At 49.2% G+C, this 27588-nt stretch overlaps 1 protein-coding gene across 2 annotated transcripts; it reads left to right on the top strand.

Annotated features, from left to right (window-relative positions):
• Nucleotides 1-425: 425 nt before the first annotated feature.
• NDUFS2 (NADH:ubiquinone oxidoreductase core subunit S2) lies at nt 426-25488 on the top strand. Of its 2 annotated transcripts, XM_084823445.1 has the most exons (14): nt 426-536; nt 2712-2815; nt 5655-5845; nt 6702-6822; nt 8661-8773; nt 9854-9928; nt 11152-11229; nt 13906-13991; nt 16388-16507; nt 17352-17481; nt 17591-17686; nt 20376-20459; nt 22870-22927; nt 25120-25488. In XM_084823445.1, exons 1-14 carry the CDS (start codon nt 451-453, stop codon nt 25155-25157), a joined length of 1380 nt encoding a protein of 459 aa, XP_084679571.1. In that variant the 5' UTR covers nt 426-450; the 3' UTR covers nt 25158-25488. The 2 variants fall into 2 exon arrangements, with proteins under 2 accessions (XP_084679571.1, XP_084679572.1); XM_084823446.1 differs by lacking the exon at nt 20376-20459.
• The last annotated feature ends 2100 nt before the right edge of the window (nt 25489-27588 follow it).

A 27588-nucleotide genomic window follows, 5' to 3' on the forward strand; every position in this document is an offset into this window, starting at 1 on the left:
GTCACTTCCGGCACAGCGGGCCACCAAACACCATCCTGCGCCGTTGCGCATGCTCAGTAACAACATCCGCCCGGCTTCCACCGCGTCTATCGTTACCCGTCTGTTGCCCGGCGCTATTGAGCACGCGCAGTAATAGCCACTGAAGCCGGCCCGGCTTCCTCTTTGCCCCCACTTGCGGAGAACGCGAACGTTCTTGCCGTGGAGAGGTTTTATTAGGGGCGCGGGCTACTGCCGTACCTAGTGCGCATGCGTGCCTATCGTTGCGCCTGCTCAGTAACGGAGGCTGAAGCCAGCTGCCCTTATCTTGATCTGTCCTGGCTACGAGGTAGAAGGGCGGATGGGAAGGGCTGTCTTTAGCCCGTACTAATAATGGCGGCGCTGAAGCGCTGGAGTTAAAGAGCGCATGCGCGGTTTTGACGGCTATTGGCTACCGCGGCGCCGTAAGCGAAGATGGCGGCGCTCAGGTCTTTGTGGAGATTGCGGGCACCTTCAGGGTCATGGATACAGGGGATCGCGCTGGGGTCGGCGCCCAGCAGGTAATGCCCCCCCCTTCTTACGCTAAGCTGGAAATATATATTTCTCTCTAATGGATGGCGGGTCTCCTTATGGAGAGGTAACTCCTCTCTCGCTCCTGGTTAATTTATAGGTAACTGTCAAGCTACTAGTCCTCTTGGAATACATATTTAGAACTGAACGTCCTGCCGTCTGTCTTGTGCATACGGATGGGTAGTAATCTCTCAGTAGTGAGAGAAAAGCACTCTGCATATGCTCAGAGGCATGCCCTCTCTCTGCTGTATCATATAATTCCTTGCTCAGGCCAGCATTTGAAATAGGCTGAGGGGATGAGCTTCGATGATTCAGATTATGCTCTGCCACAACCCAAGTCGTAGGGTAGCCCCTCTTTTCACTACCTTCATTTTCTATACCCTTCTAGAGGTAGGAACTCCCTAAGGGCTCTAGCCACGTTAGTTGTCTAATGAAGCAGGTTGTAGTCTATAAAAGCTTTCTGCCATAACAAATGGGATAGTTTCTGAGGTGCTACAAGGCCCTTGGTTGTTTTCTCTATGCCTGTCTTATTGCCAATTCTTGCTGACCTTGTATACTTTTGAGCTTTGCACAGAAATCTCACAGACTTGCAAGGGAAGAAAAAGTTGTATACAAAGGCCATGAAATACAAATTTCGTAACTTTTGTATAGTACTTTTTTCCCTTCTCCAGCCACATGTATCTACATCTGTGAATTGAGGCCAAAGCTTGTTTATGAGTATTTATGCATCTAACAAAGTGGGCTCTTATCCACATTTGTTGAGAGTCTAGCGACACTGTAAATGTTCTTTGTTGTTGACCACACTTTTAGCAGTAGCCTGGCATACAAGCGCAGGAGTAGGAATGATTTTGTTTGGCTCTTTTTAAAGTTGCAACTCTGCCAGCCTCCTGCTTGTTGAAATGTTGTTAGGCACCTTCCACTGGTATAAAGAAATACTTACAACTGCAGCTTACTGGATGTGATGTGTCTAATAAATCCTCTACAAACCACCCAGTAATTACTCTAAGTGCATAGCAGTTATGATTTTTTCTTCTTTCTACTGAAAATAGTGTCCTTCCTGACAGAGGTACTCTTTCCCTGCCTTCTCCAATCTGGTGCCTGCTGGATGTTTTGGATTTCAATTCCCATCAGCCCTAACCAGCATGATGAATAGCCAGGAATGCTGGGAATTGTAGTCCAAAACATCTGTTGGGTACCAGGTTGGGGAAAGTTTTAAAACCCTTTTTGCCCGCATTTTAGGTGCTTAGATATTTATCTTTCCTTATAAATTACTTTGTTGTTGCATCTTTTCAAACTTAAAATCTTGGTGTTTTTTATCTTTGATTTGATTGTATTTATTTTTATTACATATTTCATTCTTAGTGCTTTGTCTACAGGGCATCTTATATCATGAGTAAATAAGGGTGCAATCCTATGCATGTGTAGACAGAAAAAAAATTCCTACATCTCCCAGTGTGCCCCAGCCAGCCCTGCTGGGAGTTGTAGGACTTTTTTTCTGTCTAAGAAAAAAAGTCCTACAAGGTCCCAAAAGTCCTACAAGCCCTAAGGGTGCAAACCTATGGCCACTAGTCAGCGGCTAGCGGACCATAGAATTGGTCAGTTTCCAGGAACGAGGTTGGTTTCCGGAGAACCGCCTCCCCGCCCCTGCCACCTTGTAGGTGGCGTGGATCTTCCCCAGGCTACGCACTTTAAGAGCAGCGTGGAGTGGGGCAAAAGGGGCTGTTCCCAGGGGGTGGGGAGGAGCAGGGAGTGTGTAAGTGCCAGTACGATGCTTCCTATGTGTCATCTGGCCTCCCCACCCCGCGCTCCAACACCCCGCAGCTAGACAGCCAAAATCGGCTGTCTAGCTACGAATGCAGGGTGGCTGTAGTGTGGAGGAGATGATCCCCCTCTGCGCTCCTCCCACAGTGCATTGGATAGGCAGTCGCCTGCAAGTTTGGAGGGGGCTGCCTTTCCATATAGGATTGTGCCCTAAATGAATTTAGACTTTCTTGCTCTCAATGTGGCTGTTCATGTTGCATCTTTTCCTAGCATGGAAATATACATGCCTTGAGCTGCAACAGACGAATGGTCTGTTGCGGTATAAGGCAGGTTCCTAGTTTTGTGATGGGATTACTGCTTCATTACGAGTGCTCTGGATCATAATATGCTCTTCATTTTCTCAGAGGAAAGCAGTGGCAGCCCGATGTGGAATATGTCAAGCAGTATGGAGGTGCTGTCATGTACCCCAGCAAAGAAACAGAAAAGTGGGTCCCTCCTCCATGGGATGGTGAGTTTCCCTCCTGCCTGAAACCCTGGAAAGCTGCTGCCTGTCAATGTCGACAGTATCTAACTAGATGCACCAATGATCTGACTCAGCAGAAGGCAGCTTCCTATGTTCCTTTGGCAGTGGGAGTGGATCAGTTCAGTGGATGTTGTGCTGTTACCTTTTGGAAAATGTGCTGTTAGGAGCCAACGCTGAGAGTCAGTTTGGGTAGAATGTCAGACCAGGAAGACCTGGACTCACGTCCCTGCTCTGAAAGGAGGCTGATGAGGTGACTTTGGGCCAGACTCCGTGTGTGTGCGTGCGCGCGCGCGCCTAAGTTTGGGTTGTTGTGGGAATCACAGGAAGGGGAGAACTGTGTATGCTGTCCTGAGCTCGTACATTTGGGATATAAGTTTAAATAAACAAAACTGGTAAAGATGAGCAATGCTTTTACCAATGGTGGGAAAACCTTGGGAATGCCTTATGACAGAGTCTCCCTTTTGTAAAATATGCTTTTTAAAAGATGCTTCGAACCAACTTGCTTATAACCGACTTTTTTCTACAAAAGGCTTAAAAACTTTTAACAAAGAATAGTCCACCACCATCTGAGATGGTCCGTTCTGCTGTCGAACAGACCATGCCATTATCGAGTTCTTCCTAATATTTTGTCGAAATTGCCTTTCCTGTAATTTGAACCCATTGGATCAGGTCCTACTGTCTGATGCAGCAGATAACAAATTTGCTCCATCATCTGTGCGGGAATCTTTCAAATGCTTCTGTTTTTCTCTCTTTGCCCCTTCCTTCCTTCCTTCCTTCCTTCCTTCCTTCTTTCCTCTCTCTCTCTTTTTAGCAGAGGTGATGGGGATTGAATCTGGGCAAAACGTGTGCCTCAGACTGAGTAGTGCAGGGCTGGGTATGTCTGCGTCTCCCATCATCCCTCACCATTGACTCTTATCGCAGTTGCAGTTCAACCACATCTGAAGGGTCACCCATTCCCAGTCTCTGGAGCAGAGTCTCCCTTCCCTGTAGATGTTGTCACTGGGAGGAAATATTTTATTGCTCTGCTGCAATTATTTCTTTTATGATTGTCACTGTGTTTTTTAGGGCGCAGTCCTATGGACTGCATCCTTGCTGCTCAGAAGCTCCAGAACTCTGCAGGTTCTGAGATTCTTATGCCCTGCCAGGCTGAAGTTAGCAGGGTTGGAGGAATGCCAGAGGCGATCTTTGCCTCTCCGCTCTCCTGTATTTTTGCTAGATGGGCTTTTCAACCCGTCTAGTGAGGGCACTTCAGAGCAGGAGGGAAAGAGGCTGGAGGTGGCTCAGGATAACTTGTATTCTGGCCTCTCCAGTTTCCTCCCCTCCCCACCCACTAGATCACCCCCTCGGAGAAGCAGCTGGTGCTGTTCTTTCCATGCCGGCTGCAAGAAATAAGGAGCCTTGGGAGGGCTTCTGCCCTGAAAGGCGGCCAAGAAATATTTTAAATAAAATAAAGGGGGAGGGGTTTGGGGTCAGATCTCTGACTCCTCCTTCCAAGGTGCCATCTCCAACTTCGAAGGGGTTTCCCAACCCAGCCTTTAGTCCCTAGAATGCTTGCCCAGGGTTGCTCTCTTACTGTTTGTAATATTATTTGGTGATTTCTAAGCCACTATGATAGCGTGTCCTGAAGAGCAGCATATCGATGCCATAATAACAGAGCTACACCAGTGGGGGCCCCATAAGGAAATGTTTCTCTCGATCCCTAGTGTGCAGGTGTCACCTGTGGCTGCAAAAGCAAACATTAGACTCAAAGAAAAGAATACGTGCTTGAATTAAGATCTGTCTTCATGTACTTTTTTTCACGTTTCTGCACATTTAAGAGAGCAGCCAGTCTGCATGCAAAGCTCTGGAGAGGTTATTTAAATAAATCAACCTTTGCTGCAACCTGAGAGGTATTGGGGATTTTTCACTGGGAATACAAACCAGCCTCAGCCCCACCTCTGACCCATAATATTAACAGTGGACTATGCTATAGGGCTGCCAGAACCCTCCCTCTCTCTCTCTCTCTCTGCACACAGCCCCCCACCCCAACCTGCAGTAGGGGTATAATAATGAGCTACAATACAGGGATGTTGTATAATACTCTCTCAACCCAACCAGCAATGCAGGGATAAAAGCAACTGATAATCATAGAATCATAGAATAGTAGGGTTGGAAGGGGCCTTTAAGACCATCGAGTCCAACCCCAGGGTTGTAAGCTACACTCTCAGCTTCAACCAAACTGACAGTAGGGGCCTATTACCTCTGGACAACACTGCAGGTTTGTTGTAAACCACTCAGAGCCTGACCTGCAGTATTCACTGTGAACTATACTGCAGGATTGTCACAAACCACTCCCTCCTCCTTCCACCGTGCAATATGTGGGCGATGAATTGCATTTGCCTTAGCCCAGTTATTGCATTAAATAAGAACTGAGTTAGGGCAGGAGCTCTTCTCTGTGCTGCTACCTTTGGGGGGGTTGGGGTGAAGGTGAGCATGCTGCTGCCGCCTCATCACGGCTGTATTAAAATACGGGATTTCTGCATTGATTTCTAGGAGGGGGTCTCACTTCCATTCCTGGAGACACTTAAAAATAGCTTCTCTGTGTAAACCAGGGAATGACCTATCCAGAGAAATTAGATGGTTTGCTGTCCCCCTTTTATATATTTACGTGCCTCTTCCTCTGTCCTGTTTTGCTCATTTCTCTCAAAGGAAGAAAGCGAATAAGAGAAATGGAGCGAAGGACCATGAAGGAAGAGAGAGCGCTGTAATAGCCTCCCTTCCTCTGTACTCCCTCGGCGTTCCTTATCAGCATGTTATTTCACCCGTTCTTTTCTGGCCTGAACAGACAAGGACCCTCCCTTTGAGAAGAAAGTCTCCAACCTTACCATCAACTTCGGGCCCCAACACCCAGCGGCTCACGGGGTATTGCGTTTGGTGATGGAGCTGAGCGGGGAGAGTGTGAAGAAATGTGACCCTCACATTGGCTTGCTCCATCGGGGCACAGAGAAGCTGATAGAGTACAAGACCTACCTCCAGGTAAGCCTGTGGGGCGGGCTGCTATTATTATTGTTGTTGTTAAAATGTATATACTGCTTTCTACAGAAGTATCAAAGCAGGGAACATAACATACAATGGCATCAAAAAGAACAATAAACATAACAAAAGCAATACAGTACAAATTAATCAGCGATAAAACCGCACACTCTACTGTGTGCTACAAACCATAGCTGGCTGGGTCACACTTCAGAGAACGCCTGTGTGAAGAGATGAGTTTTTAGGAGACGTCTGAACATCAGATCTGTGGAGGCCTGTCTGTTACCAATTGGTGAAGTGGCCCAGAGGGTGGCTGCTGGAACGCTAAATGCTCTACACGCTAATTAATTTTAACGTAAATGTGTCTTTGTGATTGAAGCCTGCAGTGACATCTTCAGCCACCAAGTGGCAGACTTCCCTAACTAGCACATAGCTTTGCTGTCCATGCAGTTTGAAGGCAGGGGAGATTGGTAGGCCAAGGGACAGAGTTATATGCCTGCCCTCCCACCTGCTGTGGGGCAGCCCCCCCTCGAGGGAGTGGAGTGAACAGACCCCTCCCTCAGGGCTGTAGGGGTGCACCATGGCAGGCAGCATGCCTAGGGGTGCCAGCAGGCATCACTTCACACAGGCCAGCAGGCACAACGTGTCCAACTCTGACAGCTGGATAACTTTACTTGAAGGCTTCACGGTATCCAACGAAGGGCTCTTCCCACACCTCCGAAGCCGAGTCCGTGGGCTAGTATACCGAAAATTAGGACATCCGTTTCTAATATCTAGAAAGAAAAATCTCAGCAACTTTTGCACTGCTTCCAGAAGGATTTCAGGCAAGTCTCCAACCATATTAAACTCTCCGCTTCAGGCTCTGCCATATTTTGACCGGCTCGACTATGTCTCCATGATGTGCAATGAGCAAGCCTACTCCTTAGCAGTGGAGAAACTGCTCAACATCCGTCCGCCCCTGAGGGCTCAGTGGATCCGAGGTGAGTGAACAAGCTGTCCTGGGCCAAGTTGCTTAGGAAGCTGCAATTGTAGCCAGATGTGCTGATGACAACACTTTGCATTTCTATGGGGCAGTGGTAGGAAACCTTACTTCTCATTGAGGACCGCATTCCCTTGTGGGTTGTCTGTCGGGGGCTGCATGCCACCCATGGGCAGGACCAACCTCCCTCTCCTTCCGCCACATTCACACATTACTTTCAGCGGAGAATCCTGGTTTCATAACCCATGATGTGAACGAGCAGTGTGCCGGTGCATGCAGGCCAGACAGTCCCCCACTTTGTGTGAATGGGTAAACAAGCCAGGAAGGGCTAGCTTCGTGTGCCATCTGAACCCGGGATTATGATCAAGTGTCCAAATAAGCCAGAATTCGTAAGCCACCAGCAAACGCTGGCTTACGATCCTGGCTTGTTTGGGCACACTTTATGTGTGCCCAAACACATGTGTGCCCAACACTTTAAGCCAGCGTTCCGCTGTCGCACAGAGCTCTCCCTTCCTGGCTTGTCTTGCCCACTCATGCAAAGGAGGAACAAACAGGTTGTGAGCACCTGCCTACCCCTTGTTCACATCGTGGTTTATGAAGCCGGGATCCCTGGTTTAAAGTGACCAGCGTACATGAAGCACTTTTAACTGCCTAGAGTACTATATAAACCAGGGGTGGAGAAAGTGGTGCTGGACTGCAACTCCCACGAGCCACCAAGAAGAGGGCCTTCTCAGTGGCCGCTTGCAGGATCTGGCACTCCCTGCTGAGAGAGGCTAGCTTGGCTCCCTCTTTGTTGTCCTTCTGCCGTCAGGCAACAACATCTTTGTTCAAGCTGGCCTTTGGCATGGAAGCTGGTCTGTGGGGCGGGGTGCTGTTTTTATTTCATTGTGTTTTTTAATTGTGCGCTTAATGCATTTGTTTTACGATTAACCAAGTTTTTATTTTAAACGTTGGTCCTTTCTATGGTTAGCTGCCTTGAGCACCTTTATCCTCGGGGGAAAGGCGGGATATAAATCAAATAAATCCCATCAACCTTAGCCAGCATAGCCAATGGTGAGGCATGATGGCACTTGCAGTCCAACAGCATCTGGATCAGCTTTCCCCAAGCTGGAGCCTTCCACTTGTGTTGGACGGCAACTTTCAGAATTCCTAGCTGTCATGGCTGGGATTTCTGGGACTTGCAGCCCAATATGTCCAGAAGGCACCAATTTGGGGAAAGCTAATCTGGAGGGCTGTATGTTCCCCACTCCTGACGTAAACACTAAGTAGTAATCCTAGGCTACCATGTTATTATATTTCTGTACCACCCAATAGTCGAAGATCTCTGGGTGATACACGACAATTAAAACCATAAACTATAAGACAATAAAGTACAGATGATAAAATGTGATATAAAAGTTTAAAACTACAATAAAAAATAAAGATAATAACCAAACAGAAGCTAGCAGCAGTGCAAACATTTAAAATACAGTACCAAATATAAAACAAACTGAAAAACTAAAATGCCTGGGAGAATAAAAATGTCTTCACCTGGTGCTGAAAGGAGCCAAGCGAGCCTCTCTGGGAAGCTCATTCCACAGCCGGGGTGCCACAGCAGAAAAAGCCCTCTTCCTGGTAGCCACCCGCCTCACTTCCTTTGGCAGGGGCTTCTCCTGGAGAAGGACTGCTGAAGCTGATCTTAAGCATGCTTACTTGGCTCTTGTTTCCTTTCAGCCCCAGCATGCTTAGGATTGTGCTGTTGCTGAACCGGTGCCTGTCCTCTTCTTCTTCCTGCCCCTCCCCTGTGTATTCTTCGCCCTGCGTGTCAGCTGCTAACACAGATCTCTGCCTCCTTCCCAGTCCTCTTTGGCGAAATCACACGTCTCTTGAACCACATCATGGCCATCACCACCCACGCCCTGGACATTGGAGCCATGACGCCCTTCTTCTGGATGTTTGAGGAGAGGGAGAAGGTAAGGACCAGCTTGGCTGGGCAAAGGCCTCACCAACTAGTGACTTGTGCATGCCGCAGACCAAATGTGCGCCCGTGACCCTCCATGACGTTGTCCTGCCTGCTACAAAAAAAAGGAGAGAATTTTTCAAGGATCTGGCAGGACACAGTAGCCCCATTCACAGTGGTGAAAGCAGGGCTGGACCCCAGGGCTGAAGATGGGGGCCTCTGCTACCCAGGACTGTCCCAAACGACCACCCGGAGAGCAGCAGGTGATGGGAGCAGCAGCAAAGAGGCCCTGCGTCCGTGTATGCAACTGAGCAGTGTCAGGGTTCCACCATTGACCTGGACCTCCTGAGCAACTCGTTAAGGATTGGTTGCCTCCCTAAGAGTCCCACCTTCTTTTTACTTTCCCTTTTCCAATAATGTGGGGTTTAGGCTGTAGGCGTGGTGTGATCGACACTCTAGACACAGGGTTTAACTACAGAGGTTTACTGGTCAATTAAAGCAAGCAAATCACAGCTAGAAGTATTTACACGCGAGCTGAGTGATACAAAAGGCATTAAGAGAAAATAAAGGTTGAAAAAATGCACATTCCTTTGCTGTAGCGGCACGTAGGCTTCTTGCTGTCTTCTTTCTCTGGTCTCTCTCACTGGATCGCTCTCCCATTTTATATCCTCTTCCCCCAACACCAAAAGTACTGTTTTAAACCTGAAGTGATGAAACTGAACTGGGGAAATGAAAGTACAACAACACTGCCCGCCCCCAGCTTTTAGGCCTGACCTTTTCACCTTGCCTCTGTAGGCCTCAAACCTTCACAAGCAGGTTCCATAAAATGCACCGCTCGTGGGATAAAAATCTGATTGTCCTGGCATAGAGAGCCCTTGTTCACCCACGTTGGGCCGTTTTCTCTTACCCCGTTCTGCCTGCTCTGACAGCAGTACTCCAGTACTTGGAGCAGAGATCATCCATCCCTGCGCTAGGCCAGGGTCTGGACCTGGCACTTCCTACATGGGGAGTGTGTGCTCTGCCACAGAGCGACAGGGGTAGGCAGCAAGGCTGAAAAATTTTCTCTCTCCTCACTTTGGTCGTCTCCCTGCAGATGTTTGAATTCTACGAGCGGGTCTCTGGGGCTCGGATGCATGCCGCTTATGTCCGTCCAGGTGGGGTGCATCAGGTAAGAAGGCAGCTTTTGTGATCAGCAAAGTTTGCAGGGTGGGGTAGGGGAATCTTTGGCCTTCCCTGTTCCGCTTCATAGTGCAGGCAGGGGCTTGCAAGGTGAACTGCTCCTCCATTCCAAAATTTAAATGAAAGTACATCGCCTTGCTTTGGGAAAACGCACTCTAGTTTCTCCCATCAGCCAAGGGACCAATGGCCCCTGGGAAGCTGCCTCCCAGGAAGAACATCAGGGCAAGGAGGAATACCACTGGCCCGTAAAGGAACCACTGCTCCGACATTTGCTTTTCCTCTGCCCTCCCCATCACATTCTCCTTTCATATCATGTCTGTTACTCTGTGAGCCTGTGGGAAGGGATTGTCTTGTCTTTCCGTATCTGTACAGCATTCAGAAAACTATTGGCGCTTTATAAGTGCTGAATCGGAGGAAGGGACCCCTGTAGCTCTGCAGATGTTGTTGGACCACACTTCCCATCGGCCCTGGCCATCGGCCATACTGGCTGATGGGAGTTGGAGTCCACCCCTGAGGTTCCCCACCTCTATGTTGTATTGAAGATGTTGCTGTCATGGAGAAGGGTTTTAGCCTAGCCTTCATCCTGACATGCTCATGTTCAATTTGTAGGGGTGATATATTTTTGGGGTGCACTGCATCAGGTTTTTGTTGGATCTGGGCTTAGAAAATATTTTAAGGAAATAAATATGAGTCTCCCCCTGCAGTGGAGGCTGGAGGCTCCAATTTTGGTGGGGCAGTGAATCCATTCTGGGTTTCAGTCAGAACCAGCCAGAACTCTAAAGGAGCTGTCTAAGGTGCTGAACTCTAGCCCAAAATAGGTTCAGCGCCATGGATTGCTTTGGAGTTCTGACTGCTTGTGACTGAAACCCAGAATGGATGCACAGCCCCACCGAAATCAGAGCCACCAGCCTCCACTGCCCCCCTGTAACCTGAAATGCTACGGCTCAAATGCAGCTTGACCCCCCCTCGGCGAGCACCAAGCCGTAGGGGAGCCTACCCCAACCCGGTACCGTCTGCTGCTGTGTCTTTTCCCCATCTCTGGATGTCTCTGGCCCCTGTGGGAGAAGTCCTCCAGGACTTCCTATCACTCATGTGATGCTTGCAGCTCTTCCCCACGTGAAGAACCGAAACTAAGAGGCCATCTAGCTAGACACCGTCCACGGTGCCTTGTCAACATGCACTCCTGTCTCCTTCCTCTTCCCTGTTGCTCAGGACATGCCTCTGGGGCTGATGGATGACATCTATGAGTTCATGAAGAATTTCTCCATCCGGATAGATGAGGTGGAAGAGGTGAGTCTGCCTGTGTCTCTCTCTCTCCAAGGCTTCCATGTGAAGTTTCCTTGTGGCCTCCCTAGCAGCTTCTGCTGCCTCGTTTATTAATTTGTTTTATTTTTGAAAGCGGGACCTGCAAGAAAATCTTCAATTTATTATACTTTAAAACCACCCAGTAACCCAAGGTCTCTGTGTGGAGTGCAATATGATAAAAACATAAAATATAAACAACAAAGGGGAGGGCACATAATAAAACCAAGATGAAACTAGCAGCAAAAAGTAAAAAATGGGGTGGGGTGGCCTGCTCTTGCTCAGCCAGCCATTTTTTCCAGGACACTCCATTCCGTTCCTCAAGAGTAGCAACAGCCGCCATGCGGACTCCTCTCTTTTGCTCTTTGTGCAACCCCATGCCACAGGCGTCCTTTTGTTGATCATCGTTAGCAGCTCATTAAATCAAGGAGGACAAAAAGAACATTGATATTAATTTGCAATGGGATAATAAACAGAACTAACACCCCCAAATGCTACAAAGAAGCTAAATTGAAAGGCGGCTGTGGATAGTAGCATTGGGGCGTAATGATTGTGGAGGGAACCTGAGACTGTAATTGAAAGACTGTAGTTGTATGTGGGATTGGCACATTAACTGTTTTTATTTTTAAAAAAGCAATTCCCTGTGCTGGCCGAGGACTGGCTCCGCAACCATGAGTCAGTATTCCACACCTACTGAGCATGCCCAGATGTCATTGAGCTGTTTGGTGTTTCTTTTTCTGAAGATTTTTCTGTACGCCTCTAAATCTTGGGGTTTCTCGTGAGCAGGGGGAAAATTCATGGTGGGCCTGGCCTACCTTAGTTGGGGTCTCAGTACTGAACAATTTTACTTGCGTTAGCTTAACAGAAAACAATAAAGAATTAATAATTAATTAATAATTAATAATTATGGCACCATGGTTTCCCTTTATTTCCTGTGTTGAAGCTCTTCAAACTTCTCATCAAATTCCAGCCAGGTACACTGGCCCATGTTTTTTCTGACCAATAGACACACACGCACAAAATATAACTCGCCTGCACTCCTTTTATATGCTGTATAAATTGTATTTTTACTCTTTCATTCGGTATTGAGCTCCTACTTAGGACGTTTTACTGTTGATGTTCCATAACTGTATTGGTTATAGACCAAGAATTATACTTAGTGAATGGCTTTGTTTCCTTAGTAATCTTGATTTATTACTACTTATGTTGTTCTTCTTGCCTTTATTTTGATAACTTTATTTTGAAATAAAATAAACTTTCTTGAGAAAATAAACAATAAAATAAATTTCAGGTTTTTATTTTAATCCGAAGATTTTATAAACACGTGCACAGCTACAGCCCTAGTTGGGCACTGCATTCGCCAGGTAGCCAGGCCCATGCGTGCAGGCCGGGCCAAGTAGCCTTGCCTCAACATTGCAGGCATGAACTCGCCCCTCCCTCTGGGATTCGCGCAAACGCCTCCTCTCTGCAGTTGCTTATGCTGGACACATGGATGACAGGCACAGGGGCTACTCAACTTGTATGACGTCAGAGGCGTTTATAGAACGCTCTCCCCAAGGAAGCTTGCTTAATGCCAACAGACTCACCTTTTTTGGCTCTAGGCCAAGATGTACTTATTTTCCCAGGCATTTGGACAGTAGTTTTGGCCCAGTGATGGGATGCTTTTATGGTGTTCATTCTAGGCTGGAGTGGGTGAACTCCCCTGTATTGCGGATGAACATTTTTTGTGTTGTATTGACTTGTAGATTATGTTTTTATGATGATTCGTAGTATTGTGCTGATCATGGTTTATATTGATTTGGGGGCTGGGGGAAGTGGTGCATAAACTTAATAATATAATATAACCAGTAAGATGAGTGCCTGAATACAGCCACACACACCCCATTTAGATAGGTCATAGCAGGCTCTAGAACAGCCTTCCTCAACTTGGTGGCCTCTAGACATTTTGGACTTCAACTCCCATCAGCCCAAGCCACCATGGCCAATTTGAAGGTCAAGTGATCTAGAATCATACAATAGTAGGGTTAGAAGAGGCCTACAAGACCATCGTGTCCAACCCCCTGCTCAGTGCAGGAATCCGAGTCCCCGACATGGCTGTCCAGCCTCGTCTTGAACGCCTCCAGTGTGGGAGAGCCCACCACCTCCTTAGGGAATTGGTTCCATTGTCGTATTGCTCTAACAGTCAGGAAGTTTTTCCTGATGTTCAGACGGAATCTGGCTTCCTGTAACTGGAGCCCATTATTCCGTGTCCTGCACTCTGGGATGATTGAGAAGAGATTCTGGCCTTCCTCTCTGTGACAGCCTTTCAAGTCCTTAAAGAGCGCTATCCTATCTCCCCTCAGTCTCCTCTTCTCAAGGCTAAACATGCCCAGTTCTTTCAGTCTCTCTTCACAGGGCTTTGTTTCCAGTCCCCTGATCATCTTTGTTGCCCTCCTCTGAACCCTCTCCAGTTTGTCTGCATCCTTCTTAAAGTGTGGTGCCCAGAACTGGACACAGTACTGGACACAGTACTCCAGATGAGGCCTAACCAGTGCTGAGTAGAGAGGAACTAGGATTTCCCGTGATTTGGAAGCTATACTTCTGTTGGAGGTAGGACTGTTTGGTGTTTTACCCCTGAATCTCCTGCAAGGCTAAGCTTCCTCTGTCTTCTTTTGCCCCCCCTAGATGCTCACGAACAACCGAATCTGGAAGAACCGCACTGTTGATATTGGAGTGGTGACATCAGAGGAAGCCCTCAATTACGGTTTTAGGTAAGAAAGCTGTGGAAATTCTACATTCAGATAAGGAGGGGGCTAGAGGGACAACCCCTGCAATAATGTCCTGAAGCAACCCCCATTTTCATCAAGGGAACCCACCATGAGCTGTCTGGAAATATCCCATCATTCATGTTCTGCACCACAAATAATACTTAAGAAGTTGACCTGGTTCGCACATAATGACAACCCAGAGGCTGTCCTGAATAGGCGGGAGAGAGCAGGTGCACCGCCTGCAGCGTGCCCGTCACTTCCCACGAGCTGCTCTTTCGTAGGTCACTGAGCAAGATGTGCAAACCCGAGTCACTAGGCTGTTTAGCGGCTAATCAATGCAGCAGTAAACCCATGGTTCATTGTTGGGTTTGTTGTTGTTGTTCAGTTGTTCAGTCGTGTCCGACTCTTTGTGACCCCATGGACCATAGCACGCCAGGCCTTCCTGTCCTGTGCTCTCTCCCGGAGTGTGCTCAAGTCCATATTCATTGCATCGGTGATGCTATCTAGCCATCTCATCCTCTGCCGTCCCCTTCTCCTGTTGCCTTCAATCTTTCCCAGCATCAGGGTCTTTCCTAGTGAGTCTTCTCTTCGCATTAGGTGGCCAAAATATTTGAGCTTCAGCTTCAGTGTCTGTCCTTCCAGTGAGCAGTCAGGGTTGATTTCCTTTAGGATGGACTGATTTGACCTCCTTGCAGTCCAGGGGACTCGTAAGAGTCTTCTCCAGCACCACAGTTCGAAGGCATCAATTCTTCGGCGCTCAGCCTTCCTTATAGTCCAGCTCTCGCAGCCATACGTTGCTACTGGGAAAACCATAGCTTTGATTATACGAACCTTTGTCAGCAAGGTGATGTCTCTGCTTCTTACTATGCTGTCTAGGTGTGCCATAGCTTCCCTCCCCAGGAGCGAGCGTCTCTTGATTTCATGTAGCCCCTGAACAACCCCGCAGCCCAGGTGCGCAAGTCATGCTCAGCAAGCCACACAGGAGCCTCTTGTGGGTTGCTGAGTAAAAGTGGGAGTGGTGGGTGTGCTGCGGGGGCCCAGTCTCTCCTGCTCATCCCCCACAGCCTGTGGGTTGTTTAAGCCGTGGGTTAACCCATGGGCTAAACAACCCATGGGCGGTCACTACCTGCAAACTGGCCCGTTGTGTATAAAGAGCTGATGGGCATTTGAGCAGCCATCTTTTAGCACAGGGGAGTTGAGCCTTTTCCAGCCGGAGGTCTGAATCCCATTTCAGAGACGCTCTCAGGGGCCACATTCCAGTAGCAGGCAGGGCACAAAGCAAAAGGGGTGAGGGCAACCCCCCCCCCCGCATATTTTAACTTAAAGCTTTGATTGCCAGCAACTAGGCCTTCAGAGAGGCATTTCAACCTTTTAGAATGGGAGGAAACTGCACAAAAGCCAGGAAAGCACCAATCGGGTGGAGGAGACGGGACGTTCTGGGGAGCCCAGAGAGGCTGGATTTGTGGGGAAACTGCACAGTGGGGGAAATACAAAAGCTGGGAAAGCACCCATCGGGTGGAGGAGACGGGATGTTCTGGGGAGCCCAGAGAGGCTGGATTTGTGGGGAAACTGCACAGTGGGGGAAATACAAAAGCCGGGAAAGCACCCATCGGGTGGAGGAGACGGGACGTTCTGGGGACCCCAGGGGCCTGAATTTGTCCCCCAGGCCTGAGGTTCTACGCCCCTGTTTTAGCAAGTGCTAAAATGACTGTAGCAAAGAATTGTAGGAATCCTCTAGAACCTTTCATCAAAAAGTGGTTCAGACAGGTTAGGGTGCTGGATGGGGGATGCTGGGAGTTGTAATCCAACACATCTGGAGGGCGCCAGGTTGGAGGAGGCTGGTCTAGATCTGTAGGTGCAGCACTTAACCAGGGTTGGTTTTCCTTAACCCTGGTTAATCACTCATGTCTGCGCAAGGCCTCAGGGGCCCAGATCAAGCAGATGCGCATGATCCTCCCTCCAGACTTCAAGTGACAGCTCTTGGCATGACCTGCATTGGTAGAATTCCAGAAATGAGCAGGACGGTAGCCAAGGGACAGAGAGTGAGCTATGTGGGGTGTGGTTTGGCCCCTATCCTCTGCCCATTCTCCTCCAGACATGCAGCAGGCCCTGTGGTTTGGTGGCCTGTGCCATTTCCAGCAAGCAGGCCATTTGAGAAGACCCCTGTAAACCAGGGGCGGGCAACTTGTACACCTAAACATCTGGAGGGCCACAAGCCCCATCATCCCTCACCTTTGTGCTGTCTACGGCAGATGGGAGGTGTAGGCCAACACATCTGGAGGGCTACAAGTTGCTCAGCCCTGCTCTAAAGCCACGGCCGTCCTTCCTCTTGCATTTGGCGCAAAGGCTAGGTTTTTCTACCTGCATCTTATGTGTCTCCCTCTGTCTTTCCTCATCAGTGGAGTGATGCTCCGTGGGTCAGGTATCCAGTGGGATCTCCGCAAAAGTCAACCTTACGACGTCTATGACCAGGTGGAATTTGACGTCCCAATCGGGTCACGGGGCGACTGCTATGACAGGTGTAGTTCTCATTTGCAGAGGGGAAAGAGATCTAGTTCCGTGGCTGGTGCTTGCCGTGAGAACGTGCCTGACCAGCTCTCCGCAGTGTGGAGCATATGATACCCCTTGACTGAAAAGCCCTTCCCATTGGAGCAGTTTAGTGCAGCCCCCATGGCTCATCCATTTTCTTGCTATCCTGAATTTATTTCAAGTCCCCCAGATTCAAGGCACTACCCAAACACAGTATTTGTGGTCACTGACACCGCCCCCTTCCTTACCCGAGTCCTGTGGCAATTGCAGGTGACTTGGGTTACACAGAGGTGTTTGCCCATGTGCTGGGCTCCCCTCTTGCTGTTGCCACCTACAAAACCCCAACAGCAACGGAAAGGAACTGCCCCTGCTTCTCTCTATGAAGAATGGGGAAGAAGGGGTGGAGAAAGGAAAAGCAGTTTCTCTCCCACCAGCTGGGCTTCTTCTGGAAGCTCAGAGGTGCTCGCCTGATGGTGGAGGGGAACACGCCAGTGGTGAGCAAATGCTTAGAACCCCGGCTGCTATATAAATGATATATGGTTGGGGCAGGCTGGCCAAGAGACACCACCCACTTCTGGAGTCTTACGCAGTGCAGAGCCTGGCCGAAGCAGAGGCAGACCTGGCAGGGCCTCCCTTGTGATGGTCACAGATGGCATGTGCCATCTGCTGCTTTGTTGAGCCTCCTCTGATGTCAGGAGCCTCCACTCTCTGCCTGTGCCGTAACTTTCTGCGCCTTCCCATCTTCAGGATAGTTAAGGGGCCTTCCTGGGATCTCCCCCCTCCCCCACGGTCTGCATCCCAGAACTGGCCACATCCCTGCCTTTCTCCCAACAGGTACTTGTGCCGAGTGGAAGAGATGCGCCAGTCACTCCGCATCATCCTGCAGGCCCTCAACAAGATGCCTGAAGGCGAGATCAAGGTGGATGATGCCAAGATCTCTCCTCCAAAGAGAGCAGAGATGAAGGTAAAACAGAGCTGCTGGGAGGGCAGTGCCCCCCTGTGGCGAAACTTGGAACCGTGGCCATCCAGCTTTCACGGCATGGTCTTTTTTTTTTTCTTCCCCCACTTGTTAGACTTCCATGGAGGCCCTGATCCACCACTTCAAGCTATACACAGAGGGCTACCAGGTCCCCCCTGGAGCGACGTACACAGCCATTGAAGCTCCCAAGGTACCAGCATGTTTCGACACTATAAATTGGAGCAGACTTGCAGGGGCAACTTGGTGTTTATTAGAACCTTGAGGTCCGCCAACCAGAACCAGGTGCAAATGTACACTGAGACGTAAGGAACCGTCAGCACATGCTCAGCCCAAGAACGTGTTCTTGGTGCTATCATGGCCCTGTAGCTTGTTTACAGTTTTAAAACAGTTTACAGTTTTGGCTTGAAAAGGCCTGCAAACCAGATTAACTGCTCCTCTACTCTTTTGGCACGCCCCCCCAAAAAAAACTTTTAGGCTGAGCTATCACTCAAAAATCCAATCCTTGTTGTCCTTCTCAGTCTCAGTAACCTAAGCGACATTACAGTTGCCTGGGAGTAAACCCCACAGAACACAGTGTGACTTACTTCTGCACTGTTGGGGGCAGGGAGGAGGAACCCTTTTAACTGTAGCTAGTGTTAAAAAAATGTGAGTCAAAAGCCCTTCCTGCTTTACTGCAGTTACACAGATCTACCAGTAGATCCTCATCTACTGCCCTCGAATTAGAGGGAAGAAGGAGGACCTGAAACAAAATATTTCAGTGTTGAATGCTCCTGTTCAGGGTTCCAGCCAGCCATACCCTCTTCCAGGATATTCCATTAATCCCCCCCACTCTAGTTTTCAGTCACTGCTCACCTCCCACAACAGACACTTAGCATTCTGTGACCACTGAGCATGCCTGTTCCTCACTGAGCTGTTTTGGGGGGTTGTAAATATATTGTTTTTATTTCTGCAAGCCTGTGGGTTTTCTTGAGCATGCTGATATCTCCCACTTGATTCTCAGAGGCCTGTTTTGGGCACAAACCCATCAACACTCACCACCTGAATTTGCTGTTAAGGAGAGTGACAGCTGAATCTTGTCATCAGCTTCCTTATGGAAGAATCTGCAGAACTTAATTCTGAACCTGGGCTGAGCTCCAGGACCTTTATCAATACTAGGGACCGGGCTTGGAACAAAGAAAAATAATAATCCAGAATGTCTCTGAGCATGTCCACTATGTTCGTCCCTCTCCTGTGAGTAAGTGCAACCAGCTACCACACATTTTAGAATTAGAGGTAAGAATATTCCAGGCCAGAGGGCGTTAATGGAGGGTATTCCAGGTCTGAGGATCCTCGCACCCCGCCACCTCTCATTTTTAGAAATTAAAGGTGGAGTGTGTGTGGTTTCCCTAGGGGTCTAAGGTTTCACAGTCAAGAACTATCAGCTGGTGGGAGGCTTGGTTAGGGCACCATTTCTACTGTTGACTTTTGAAAAGTATTTTTCTCCTGCTCCTCGGCCAGAAAGGGTCCCAGGACAGCTTACGTGTAATCATTAAAACATGACAGTTCCTTCCCACAGGCCTACAAACTAAAAAGATGCGATGCACAAGGAAAAAAGGGATGAGGAGGGAAGAGGAAACAAAACAAGCTTTTCAGCATTACTTGCGGAATGGCCCCGTTTCCCCCTCTTATCTCCCTCTGTGCAGCTTGTAGCTGTCCGATAACCAGGAGGAGGTCAGCAGCTCACAGTCAGAATACAAATTGTAATCAAATGTCTGTCATTTTTTTTTTAAAAAAAGAAAAGTTAAACCAAACCCAAAGCAGTAGCAGATACCACATCAAGACTGCATCTAAACAAGAACAAAATTGACATCTAAACATGGCTTGAGAAGAAGCTGGCCAGATCTCTTGCAGCGGCATTGGTTCCTTAGCCCGTATGCAGTTACCAAGAAGACCTCATCCCACCAATCACACCTTAAATGGGGACTGGAGACCTTAGGCATGAAAGATATCTAGGCTGGGTTTGGGCTTTCATGTAGCTGTGATTGGGCACCAGGTGTCTCCCACCCCGCCCTCCACCCAAATATCAAAGAGAAGAGTCCCTGATTTGTTTAACTGAGGTTTTCTTTTGTGTGAAGTTTTAATTGTTCTGCATGCTTACATTTTTTTCGCATGAAATAAAACCTGAGTTAGAAAGACCAGTGTGTCCTCTCTTTCTCTCCCCCGCCCCACCCGCAGATACCATTGGATGGGGATGGGTTTCCAGTCACAGCACTGCCAAAATCTCGGAGTTCTCTGTTTCTACGGTCAGCTCTCGCTCCTGCCCGAAAGGGACATTTAAAAATGGTTTGTTGATGTGTACCAAGAAACATCACCTCTGAACAGTGAGGTGGTTCACTCTGGTCCTTCCTTAATTCTGCACAGGTCTTGAGAGCAAAACCCCCTAGAAAGACTGAAGTGTACAGGCGAGAGATGTGAAGGGCCAGGAAATAAAAGGGAAAGTGGGGGAACTGCAGGAAAAACTGTTTTTCTTCTGCCCCTTCACATCTCTAATGTGGGCATACCTGTATGAGGGAAACAGTCCTAACTTTTTTTTACCTTACCTTTAAAATTTGGCAGGGGCAAAGAAGAATGCTCCATGGCCCACAGAATGATAGTTTTGCCACCCTGTCCTAAGCAGACTTTTCTATAGTGGTCTGTGTGTGTTCCCTCTCTCTCCCACTGTCTGCTGGAGATCAAATCCCAGAATCCTTTGCAACAGCGGCTGCTGGCATTTGGAAAACTTCCTGAGGGTTAGCTCCGTTTCAAATTTTAAGCCCTACAGAATCCTCCATTCCTCCCATACTGTAGTAGGGCCAACCAATTCAGGCCCTAATTCTCCGCTCTGCATTCTTGTAATGCAGGGAGAGTTCGGCGTGTACCTGGTCTCAGACGGCAGCAGCCGACCCTACCGCTGTAAGATTAAGGCTCCTGGCTTTGCCCATCTGGTAAGAGAAAAACATGCTTCTGGGTATATATGCGTGTGAGAGGTAAAGGGGGAGGACTCGAGCCTGCAGCTCTAGATGTTTTGGACTTCAACTCCCATCAGCCCCAGCCAGCATGGCCATGGTCAGGAATGCTGAGAGTTGTAGTCCAAACACCTGGAGGGCACCAGGTTAGGGGAAGGCCAGTGCAGAGACCAGCCAAGGAAGCAGGCCAGGGTGTGGTCACATCACTCTCCCTGACCCCTATTAAAACTTCCAGTCTGGCTTGCCTGTCAATCTCAGCAAAACGTGGCCAGGTGACATCACACTTGCAGGATTTACTTTGCCGAAAGGCGGGGGCTTACAGGGACCCCAAGGTAGAATGGGCTGCAGGTGCAAAACGGTGGCTGGCGGGAGGGGTGGCGCCAGATGCAAAATGGTGATTTGGGGGTGGAGCGAGTTGCCTCCCTCCCTCTGCGAGCCGTACAGTGGGCTGACCTTCATATCCCAGGACACATCAGCTTCTCGGTTCCGCTAGATCAGAGTTGCAACAGCCTCGTGTCGGGGATAGTTTTGTCCTTCTGTATCAGGAGTGCAGAATCTCAAGCCCCAGGGCCAAATCCAGATGGGTTTTCCCGACTGCCGATCGTTTGCCGCCCCCTTTGTCCGGCCGCCGATCTTTTGGTGGTTTCCTTTTGCGCCGTTTCCCCCAGATTCTAAATGATTGAAACGCTTCTCCTAAGGCCGAGTTACTGGCAGCGAGAGCTTTGAGGTAAAATACGCTCGGTCCCGCCTCCTGGCCCTGCAGCCCTGCCCACCACCGGAACGCGGCCCCCGAGAGCTCCTCTGGAATTGGATCCGGCCCTCGGGCTGAAAGAGGCTCAACACCCTGTTCTCTGTGCAGCCCTGTCCTGACCACGAGCAGGTCCCACAGGCCAAGGGGGAGGCTCGGCTGGACGCGCAGGACCTTGGCCGGCTGCCTTCCCGAAGAGGGGAGAGTCTTCAAGGGGCGGCCCTCTCGCCTGGAGCCTAGCGCTCTGTCACCTCTCCATGCCTGCCTTGTGCACGGCTTGCACTGAAGAGCAGGGGAGTGTGAGGCCCCAGGTGTAGAGGAAGACAGCTTCGCCGGTGAATCTGGCTCAGTGAGGGGGGGGAGTGCTGCTTCCTCGGGGGGGGGGGTCTCCAGCTCAAAGGGCTCCTGGCTAGTGGGCTCCACCTTAGCACTACAGGTAAGGCCTGGGCTCAGCGGTCCTTCTGATCCACCTCCTCCCCCCTCACATTCAAATGCTGCTCCGGCTTGGAGCCGGGAAAAGTCTGCCCTCAGCCTCGCAGGGTGCAGTCTGACACAGCGTCCCGTCCCTAGAATTTGGGTAGGAATACTGCTGCTGGTTTCCGAGGAAAGGCGTTGGAACTGCTTGCGTGCGGGATGGTGGGGGCGATTTCTGCTAGTCACTCTTCCTCCTGGTGTTAGGAGTGTCTGGCGCAGCAAACAGAAGGGTGCCCATCCTTTCGGCAGCATGCTCAGCTGGGGACACGCTTCCTTCCTTTATCATGTTCCTCTTCTCGCTTCCTAGATCGGAGGGAACACTGGGCCCATTTACTTACACACCACCTCTACCTTGTGTTTCTGCTGTGGGTTGGGGGCACAGACAGGGAGAGTGGCGGGGGGTTTGCACATGACAGGCAAACAACAATTCAAAACTCTGCCTCAAGGCAAGTCGCTTGAGGTGTCGTTGGTGCAGAAAACCTGAATCCTGTGAATCTCTTCTCCCTGTTAAGCCCTGTTGTCTTAGAATGTGTTTTCAGCTGATGGCGCAGCGAGGCAGTGATCTCTTCGGTCACTGAATCCTCTCACCCCTTATACATGTTTACTCAGAAGTAAGTCCCATGGAGTTCTGTGGGACTTACTCCCAGGAAAATGGGTCTAGGATTGCAGCTGTAGCTACCTCCTGCCTTCAGATGACTTCACCAGGCATCGCTTGCATACGGTGTTCATTTTTTAAAAAAAGCAAGGCGCTAGACCTTATGAAATGTACCTTTTTAAAAAGAAAAATCAAAGCTGAGAGTTGTCAGAATGATGAATATGGTGTCCAGTGCTGCATTTTGTTTCCTCCTGATGTGTATGTTGTGGGAGGCAGTCCCTGACAGAGAATTTGCAAGTCTCTTGCTTGTTACTTCTATAGCCCTGGGCTTGGGGGCAGCAAAGCTTTTGAGATCGTTTCTCTCCCTCTAGTTCAGAACTTAAATGCAAACCATCGTGACCTCATGGAGCCAGAGTTCTGGCCAGCCTCTGGCCTCCTCTGATCTCCCACCCCCACCCTGCCATTTTAGGCCAGCACGATCCCTAATTTTAACGTAAAAGCAAATCCATCAGTGATGCAGTTGTTTGTTTGTTTGTTTTAATCTGTTTTCTCTCCCTCATCCGTTTCTGCAGGCCGGCTTGGACAAGATGTCCCAAGGTCACATGCTTGCAGATGTGGTGGCCATCATAGGTAGGTCTGGCTTCCTTTGCCTTCTGCTACCTGTTGGGAGTTGGAGCTCTGTGTGAGGAAGAGGAGTGTCTGTGATCTGCATTCGGGGGATGGCATAATAGAGCTGTCAGAACATAAGAGTCCTGCTGGATCGGACCAAGGGTCCATCTAGTCCAGCATTCTGCTCACACAGTGGCCAGCCAGCTGCCCACGGGAAACCCACGAGCAGGACAGGAGTGCAACAGCATCCTCCCGCCCACATTCCCCAGCAACTGGTGCACATAGGCAGACTCCCTCTGAGACTGGAGGTAGCACTTAGCCATCAGGACTAGTAGCCATCGATAGCCTTCTCCTCCAGGAATTTGTCTAATCTCCCTTTAAAGCCATCCAAATTGGTGGCCATCACTACATCTTTCGGAAGTGAGTTCCATAGTTTAACTCAGGCTGTGTGAAGAAGTCCTTTTATCTGTCCTGAATCTCCCAGCAATCCGCTTCATGGGATTGCCCCAGGTTCTACTTTTAGGAGAAAGGGAGAAAAATATCTCCCTATCCACACTCTCCACACCAGGCATAACTTTGTACACCTCTACAGAATCTTCCCAAGCCAGTGGTGGGGAGAGGCTGTAGCTCATCAGGAGAACGTATGTTTTGCCTGCAGAGCGCATAAAGTGTATGCGTCGCAGGTGTTGAGTCCCAGGCTGCTTTTTTTTTTTAAAGGAAAGACACCCCCCCCCCCCCATGCCAGAACAGTCTGAACCAGTGTGGCCAATTGCCTGGGGCGATTGGAGTTGTAATCCCAGATATCTGAAGGGACCCACATTGTGGGAGGCCGCTCTAGGCAGGGGCGGGCTTGGGCAGTTTCAGTCCTGAGCATCTACGGCAGCCTTCCCCACCCTGGTGCCCCCCACCCTGATGTTTTGGATGACGACTCCCAGCATCCCTGACCCTTGGCCATGCTGACTGGCACTGCTGGGAGTTGGAGTCCAGAACATCGGGGGGGCACCAGGGTGGGCAAGGCCAGAATAGACGATACCAGGCTTGGCAGATCAGCCGTCTGATGTCATTTACGGCAACATGATACCTCTTCTCTAGACCGGGGGGCCCAAAGCAGTAGCCACAGCACCCGCTAAGCTCTCCACTTCCTGCCCCTTCCCAAAAAGTGGTTAATAAAAAAAAACAACCTGGGCAACTGCTAGAGTAGCCTTCTTTCTCTCTCTTTCTAGGCTTCCTCTTTCTCTTTGTCCCTTTGCCTTGCTATTCCTGCCCCCTCACCTCTTTACCTCACTGTTTTCCCCTCCAGCCTCTAGCCTTGCTCTTTCTCTCCCCTCTCCCCTTTTGCCTTGCTATTTCCCCCTCCTTCCTAGCCTCTAACTTTGCTGTTTCTCTCCCCACCTCTTTACCTCGCTGTTTCTCCCCCTTCCCAACCCCCCCTTTTAATCCCCACCATCACTTTAATCCCCCCCCCAAGTTTTTTTAGTATTTCTGCAAACCTTTGGATTCTCCCCAAGCCTCCCAGTACCTCCCTCTTGTGCATGGATGGTGCCATTTTGGCTACGTAAGGACTGGCACTGAGAGACTAAATTCACTGCTGGTACTTCTGTTTAAAAGTTGTTTTTAAAAAGGGGGCCCTTTGCAGCTCTTCACATGGAGCTTTTATCCTGCGATTGAGATGGCTCCTTCACGGAAGTTTGCGGGCCCTTTACATGACTCCGTGAACCTCCAAGGCATCTCCTGCACTAAATGCCCTTGGTTCCGTTTTTAAATAGATTGCAGATAATGAGCTGTCAAATTACCCTGTTGTGTTCCGCTTGAGTTCCCTCCGTGAAAAGAGGAAAAGCAGCAAGAAAAGGAGCAAGATCAATGAAAGATATGGAAGGCTCCAATACGGGGAGAAGAAGGGGGAAAGGGGAGGGGGGAAAGGAAGCACGTGAAAAAGGGAGCTGTTGTGATCCTGCATTTAAAACGGAAGCAGAAAGTCCCATTTTAAATGCAGGATTTTAGGCTGGTGTAGAGATGCCCAACACAGTCACTCCTGTTGGGGTAGCTCAGGCTGAAAGATGGTGACTGGCTCAAAATCACCCAGGGCACTTCCTGTGGATTTGAACCCGAGTCTCCCCTGCTCCATGTTCCATAGTCTACTCACTCCACTTTGCAGACTCTCAACTTTTTTTGAATAGAGGTTTGTAACTTATTCCTCTTCTTCTCTTCCTCAGGCACCCAGGATATTGTCTTTGGCGAAGTGGACAGATAAGTGGATAGATAACCCTTCTGGGGCTGCGCATGCCGAACTGAAGCCTTGCCTCATGCCCGAAGGCTGGGGTCTCTGCACATGGGCTCCTCCCCACAAGGAATGTCGATCCATCATCCACCCTTTTTTGTGTGTCTGTGTGTACAGTCTTGTATGGCCCTCCTCGTGCTGCAGGCAGGGCTTAGCTACAATAATAATTAAAAAAATATCTTGGCAAGCCTGCCTAATATTGATTAATTGATGGGATTTGTATACTCTATATCTAATAAGATTCCCAAGCGGTAAACAACAGAAAAGAATCAAAACAACAATTAAAATATTTAAGATCAACTTATACCAAGAAAATTGTGGCTTGGTCGGTCAGGGAAAGCTTGCTGAAATAAAAATGCCTTCAGCAGTCGCGAAAGACAAAAGTATGTCGGTGCCTGCCTGACATCAACAGCCAGGGAGTTCCACAGAGAGGGAGCCAACGCACCAAAGGCTCTGCTCTGAGTGGAGTCCACATGGACTGCATGTGGAACCACCAGGAGTACTTCATCTGATGACTGCAGTGAGTGGGCTGGCTGGTGAGGGAGAAGGCGCTGTGTCCAGTATCCTGGTCCCAAGTTGTTTAGGGCTTTGTATACCAATAACAAGACTTTAAGCCTGGCCCAGGAGCAAACAGCACATGTAAGCAACCTGTGTGAATATGTGAGGCATCTGGCAGCTAAATTTCTTCTCTGAAGGAAGAAGCGTCTTCTTCCTTCAGCCATTCTCAGAGTTCTCTTTCTCATTCCCTCTCAGCGCTGGGCCTCTTTTTAACCCTCCCTTGCAAGCTAAATCTGTCTTTGGGAGCAACTTCTCCTCTTGCGGTGGTTCATGTGTGTGAATTTTGCACGAACGCTGCCAATTCTCCCCCTGTTGGGCGCATCTGTTTTTTGGGGTGTGCCTGAAAGCCTCTGTGAGGAGCATGTCTTAGGCCTAGACTTCAGGCGTTTTGGAGTCCAGTTCCCAGCATTCTTGGCTGCTGGCTGGGGCTGACGGGAGTTAGAGTCCAGAACTTTCAGCGGAGAGAAGGTTGTCTTGGACGATGTGTTTTGAAGCAGAGTCAAAAAGTCACACATTCCTCTCAGGAGGGTTCTGTCAGCAGCTTTGCAGACATATTTTATGGGTATTCAATCTCCCTACATGGGGAGGCCATGGCTCAGTGGGCAGAGCGCACACGTCGTATGTGGATGGTACCAGGTTCCGTTCTCAGCATTTGCCGATCGGAGTAGATAAGACTGAGTTAGGTTGGTTGTTAGTCTGACTGCATCTAGGGCACCTTCTCAATGCCTGGGAATTATTGGAGTTGGGGAAGTCTGTCATATTGTAACCTAAGGAAAAAATACCTTCACAGTTAAAAAAAAAAATAAAAGCATTCTTCTGTGAAATGTACAGCTAAAACAAATACACAAAAATCACCATCTCTGTGCCCTCACGTCGCCTCAGCAGTCAAGAAAATGTGTCTTCAAACGGTCTGTACACATTTCTAGATGCACGCTTGGCCGAGCAGGCTATGTTCTTTTAAAAAAAGATAGCTGGGTCAGAAGTACCGACAATATATTTCAAATTTAGACCTTGTCTGCCGAGTGGTGAGAGTGACGGACTGGGAGCCGGGAGATCCGGGTTCTAGTCCCCACTCGGCCATGGAAGCTCACTGGGTGACTTTGGGCCAGTCACAGACTCTCAGCCCAACCTACCTCACAGGGTTGTTGTTGTGAGCATACAACGGTGAGGAGGAGGAGGAGAATGTAAGCCGCCTTGAGTTCCTTGCGAGAGGGAGAAAGGCGGGGTATAAATGCAATAAATAAATAAATAAATAAATTTACTGTAGAAGCCATCAGCTTGGTTCGGATAGCACATCAAACTGGTTTGTGGTGAGCACAGTTAAAAGCCCATACCGTGGTCTGGGCTTCCAAAAGTTACGAGAAAACCATGGCTTAGAGCAGGGCTGCAGAACATCAGGCTGGTGTAGAGATGCCAAATACTGCCTTTCTGGGATCCCAATCCAACCCTCCAGAGTTTCCCCAGGTAGCCGCACCCCCTTCCCCTGGTCCCACCCTGTTTTCCCTGACCGCCAACCATTTGAGGATTTCCCAGTTAGCCATGGTCTGTAAATTCAGAGGAAAGAGCATATCACGGTTAGCATAAACTGTGCTTTGCAAATCTGTTCCAAAACATGGATCGATATCCTTGCTTGGCTAACCCTCTTGCAAATCATGGCTTTGTAAAGATGGTCTAAAGTTTGGATGTAATGCCAAACCGTGATGATGTCTGAATGCAGCCACTCTCTTACATCAGTTCTTGTGTGGATGGTCATACCATGGACATGGAATAAGATAATGGGTAGCATTTAAATTCAGCCTCTGTTCTTTGCCCCTCATTGCCTAATTCCTGTCTGGATTTCCTGACT

Source organism: Heloderma suspectum, chromosome 17 (assembly GCF_057233095.1).
Source record: "Heloderma suspectum isolate Gila_16-S chromosome 17, 16-S_ref, whole genome shotgun sequence".
NCBI lineage: Eukaryota > Metazoa > Chordata > Lepidosauria > Squamata > Helodermatidae > Heloderma > Heloderma suspectum.

Coding starts and splice junctions, on each gene's coding strand:
- NDUFS2 (XM_084823445.1), top strand. CDS start 451: ATGGCGGCGCTCAGGTCTTTGTGGAGATTGCGGGCACCTTCAGGGTCA. Junction 13,992..16,387: donor GCCCTCAATTACGGTTTTAG/GTAAGAAAGCTG, acceptor TTTCCTCATCAG/TGGAGTGATGCTCCGTGGGT. Junction 17,687..20,375: donor CAGCCATTGAAGCTCCCAAG/GTACCAGCATGT, acceptor CTTGTAATGCAG/GGAGAGTTCGGCGTGTACCT.